At 49.9% G+C, this 4,814-nt stretch overlaps 1 protein-coding gene across 1 annotated transcript; it reads right to left on the bottom strand.

Moving 5' to 3' along the window:
- Nucleotides 1-441: 441 nt before the first annotated feature.
- On the bottom strand, nucleotides 442-2,934 carry LOC109553290 (protein FAM90A1-like). The gene is made up of 4 exons (XM_019953255.2): nucleotides 2,832-2,934; nucleotides 2,194-2,389; nucleotides 1,686-1,791; nucleotides 442-1,149 (listed from the first exon to the last, which is right to left on the bottom strand). The coding sequence occupies exons 1-4, from the start codon at nucleotides 2,932-2,934 to the stop codon at nucleotides 442-444; spliced, it is 1,113 nt and encodes a 370-aa protein (XP_019808814.2).
- Nucleotides 2,935-4,814: the final 1,880 nt, after the last annotated feature.

Raw genomic sequence — 4,814 nt, 5'->3', positions numbered from 1 at the left:
GACCACTAGACTTCTGTCAGGACAGGGCATGGCTGACTTTCTGCAGAGCAGAGTCAGGCTCCTTAGACAGGTTCCAAATGTTCAGATACAGATACTACCATCCAACACAGACACTACCATCATCAACTACAAATACTACCATCACTTCCTATCTACCCAATGGTTGAAAGTCAGTCCTAGAATTTGCCTCAATTACTTATACTAGTTTTAGGTTGACAGCTTGACATTCGGTTGGATGAGTGCCATGGGACAGACTCGGATTCCATGAGGAGAGAGGGCAGTGTGTGCAGCTGTGTGTCCCCAGGGTGGTCCGGTCTCACTGCTGTCTCGCCCACCAGGGTGGGGAGTCCTGCTTCACTGGGAACAGCTGCTCCCTCTAACACCCAGCCCACCCGCCAGAGTCACAGTCACGTCAGGGCACCAGGCGCTGGAGGATGAGTCTCAGTTTCCACTGGTGTCTTCGTCCCAGTCACTTTCTTCTGAGGAAGAAGACACCTGGAGGTCATCATAGAGGGTGCTCGGGGGCCTGGGCACAGCGTGTCCATCTGGCTCCTGGTCGATGGACGGGCTCTGAGCAGGAGGGGCTGGCCGCTCCGTAGGCTGCGGAGACGGGGGCGCCATGTACCAGCAGCTCCAGCAGCTTTGGCCGTCTCTCAGGAAGAGCATCCTCAGAGGCTGGGCCGGGACGCGGATGATGGGTGGGGGGTCGGCTGCGGAGACGGCGCGCACACTCCTGGAGGGAGATCTGTCCACTGGAGGCTGGAGGTCAAAGCGCTGCCCCTGTGCAGGTGTCTCCATGGATACATGGGCGGCCACTCTCAGTCCATGTCCAGCTGTAATAGGTGGAGGAGGGAGATTCAGGAAGGCCCCCAGATCTGCTGTCGGAGTGCTCTGCTGGGAAGTATGGACGGGGCTGAGTCTAGGTTTCTTTGGGGGGTTCACACATGTCAGGCTGGGGGTCTGCACACATCTCTTGCCTGGAGCCTCAATGCGGCCCTTGGAGGCCGGGGCCAAATTCCTGCTGATGAGAGGCACCGCAGGGAGGCTGGATTTCACATCATCTCTCCTCGTGGGTGACCCTCTTGAGTGATCTGTTTCCTGGAAGGATTTCCTCTTGGATGTGTGGATAAGCACGGGCATGTTTGGGTGCTGTAAGAGAAGACCACACACAGAGAGGCCAGGTGTGAGAATCTTCTCTCCATTCCGTAAAACATCTCACAGGCATTAATTTTATATGATAAGATCCTCAACATCAGGGTGCTCGTGTGACCTTGATACATTTATACATCCAATGGCAAATGGAAATGTTCTAACCATGTCTCTTGTTAAGTAAGGGGAAGCAAGCTTTTGGTAGACCTTCTTCTCCAGACTGTACATAGATTGGTGATTTGCAGGCGCCTTGATGGCAAAATGAGTTTTCATGTCCAGTTTTGGAGGATGAATCACAATTTACAGACTCCTGTTCTAACTTAAAGGATTCCATTCTGGAAGCTGCTGATAAAATCACTTCCATGTCCCTGCCAGCATCTCACCAGACATTAGTGTAAGAATGCAAAATCAAAGCACCATGAAAAATGGCCTCTGAAAAATAAATGATGACTTTGGTCAGGAAAGAACATGACCGTTTCCTCCCACAGACAAGACTGAGGCCAGTGGATTAAAGAGGGGGCCCAGCAGAAACTGACCCTCAGGCAGAGGCCAGGCTCCGGCTCCTCCTTCCAGCTCTGTGGCTGCCGACTGTGGGGCCTCCTGGGAAATCGCTTTAGGAGCTCCCTCTGTTGCTCCTCTTTCCTGTAACACAAACATGTCAAGTGTCAGAAATCCAGTGTCCTTGCCACAGTTGGGACCATCGGTGCTGTGGCCCAGCCTCTTTTCTAGTTTGGGAGTGACACAGGACCTGAACTCCTCTGCCTTTGTGCAGATCCCCGCCCCCCCATGTCCTTCCCCATCTCCAGAGACCCCTCCAGGGCTTTGAGGCCGGTCAGCTGCAAAGTTGTGAGTGTTCCACACTCTCCTTAGTGACTTCAGGGCCTAGTGTGAGCTCCCGAGTGTGGCCCCTGAGGACGTGGCTCCTGTCTCTGTCTCCCCAGTTTCCCTGCCCTTTCTAGAGATGGCTCAGCACAGTGTCGACAAGGAGAGGAACCTTCTCCAGATTACAGCACAGACCTTGTGTCCCACCTCCTTGCCGCTCACCTCTGCCTTTCCTCTTCCTCTCTCTCAGCCGTGTTAGGGGTCCCTGGGGTCGGTGGGTCCTGCAGCTTCCACGCCAGGTTCTCCTTATCGAATCTGGACCCAAAGGCAGGGGGACCAACGCCCCTTGCCAGCGCTTCATGGGGCACCTGAGGCTCCTTGCTGTGTGCCCAAATGCTCCACAGTCCGTACACTTCACCTGTGGGTGGAGGAGAACTAGGCCAGTGAGTCATCAGAAGCCACAGGCATGAGGCCAAAGGGAATGAAAGGACGGATGGAGAGTGTTGCATGCTGGTTCTGGAGAAAGAACGTGGTCCCTCAGGTGCCAGAGTAGTTACAATCTTGTGATTCCCAAAGCCCTCATCGGGAGCATCAGAGGAGGAGGGGCTGGCAGTCTAAGGTGAACTGTAAGAGCCCCATTGAAAGATCTGGATGAAGCCAGGGCAGACATAACCCCGAGGAGCCCCGATGGTCCCTCCCAGGCTCTGAGTGGCCCGATCTGCTGGGGAGAGAGGTCGAGGCAGCTATCTTTGGATGTGAATGCACTAATGAGTTATGGACCCAGAATATTCCAGGTCTAAACCCTGTCTCTGCAGTCCATGCCACCCACAGATTCCCTGAGGGTCCACGCCTCCACTCACCATGGAGTCTTTCTCCTGTGGTAGGGGACCCATCTGCTGCCCAGGTCCCGGCTTTTGCTTGCTCACTTTCGGGTCTTGAAAGAGTCGGCAGGCTCTCAGCCATCCGTAATGACCAGCCATCTTCCACACCTACTGGAGATTCTCCTCAATCTTAATTTTTGGATCTCCTCTGTGAAAAGGAAGAAGAAACTGTCATTTTGATGCAGAGACACAGAGACATCCCTGCCTTATCGACCCCAAATGGGGATCATGACATTGGGACCAGGTTTCTGACAATTCGACTTCTCCTGTCCAGATCTTTCTCTTCACAGAAAGTGAAGAAGAACTAAAGAGCCTCTTGATGAAAGTGGAAGGAGAGAGTGAAAAAGTTGGCTTAAAACTCAACATTCAGAAAACTAATATCATGATAAATGGGTAGGGAAACAGTGACAGATTTTATTTTGGGGGGCTCCAAAATCACTACAGATGGTGATGGCAGCCATGAAATGAAAAGACGCTGGTTCCTTGGAAGAAAAGCTATGACCCATCTAGACAGCATATTAAAAAGCAGAGACATTCCTTTGCTGACAAAGGTCTATCTAGTCAAGGCTATGGTTTTTCCAGTAGTCTTGTATGGATGTGAGAGTTGGACTGTAAACAAAGGTGAATGCTGAAGGATTGATGCTTTTGAACTGTGGTGTTGGAGAAGACTCTTGAGAGTCCCTTGGGCTGCCAGGAGATGCAACCGGTCCATCCTAAAGTAATCAGTCCTGAATATTCACTGGAAGGACTGATGCTGAAACTCCCATTCTTTGGCCATCTTATGTTAAGAACTGACTCACAGGAAAAGACTGGATGCTGGGAAAGATGGAAGGCTGGAGAAGAAGGGGACGACAGACGATGATATGGTTGAATGGCATCACTGACTCAATCGACATGAGTTTGAGTAAGCTCCCAGAGGTGAAGATGGACAGGGAAGCCTGGTGTGCTGCAGTCCACGGGGTTCAAAAGAGTCAGACATGACGGAGCGACTGAACTGAACTGCCCAGACATTTCTATATTCTCCTCTGATTACTGACACACAGATTAGGGCCCAGACTAACATGCATTTGGACTTGCATCCTCAGAAGACGAAATTTAGAGATTTGGGTTACATGTATCACAATCTAGGAGATAAAAGATCTGCCCCCATGTACACAAACATTTGTGCTAGGGGGAAGCTACACTTAATATTGAGGAATAGGCATTTGAAAATCAAAAATAAATGCGATTATTTGGAAAACTGGACTCTCTCATTCGACAACAGGGAAGGCAATTTTCAAGTACAAACTCACTTCAAAATATCTTCCTCTCTACTAGCTTAGATGATTCACAGCTGAGGGTCTGTTTCCTGGAACTTTTGTCCTCAGAGTCTCATTTGTACCTAGCTCATGTGAAATACATGTTTCAACTAAGGATGAACAAATAATGTTTTTGGATTTCAATAGTATGCATATTCAATGGAAATCGAATCAGCCAGAAAAAGAAAAACAGTTGAGATGTTATTATTCTCCAGAACATGGAGAGACCTTAGTGCTATGATGCTGATGAATTAAGTCAGAGGCTGAAAGCAAAGACAAGAGGACTTCTCTCCTGGGTATAAGAGTGAGAGCAAACAAAGAAGGAACAAACCAGAACAGTGACAAACACAGCAGAGACAAAGGCAATACACAGATGTGAGAACAGGCAGTGCACAGTAGGGAGGATGCTTCCAGTATCCACTGGATCACCATAAAAGCAAGAGAGTTGCAGAAAACATCCTCTTGCTTTATTGACTATGCCAAAGCGCTTTGATGGCATGGATCACAACAATCTCTGGAAAATTCTGAAGAGGTGGGAATACCAGAACACCTGTCCTGCCTCCTGAGAAATCTATATGCAGGTCATAAAGCAACAGTTAGAACCGGACATGGAACAACAGACTGGTTCCAAACCAGGAAAGGAGTACGTCAAGGCTGTATATTG

Source organism: Bos indicus, chromosome 27, assembly GCF_029378745.1.
Source record: "Bos indicus isolate NIAB-ARS_2022 breed Sahiwal x Tharparkar chromosome 27, NIAB-ARS_B.indTharparkar_mat_pri_1.0, whole genome shotgun sequence".
Taxonomy (NCBI): domain Eukaryota; kingdom Metazoa; phylum Chordata; class Mammalia; order Artiodactyla; family Bovidae; genus Bos; species Bos indicus.
The sequence above is the reverse complement of the archived record's forward strand: the minus strand, read 5'-3'. Positions and strand labels throughout refer to the sequence as shown.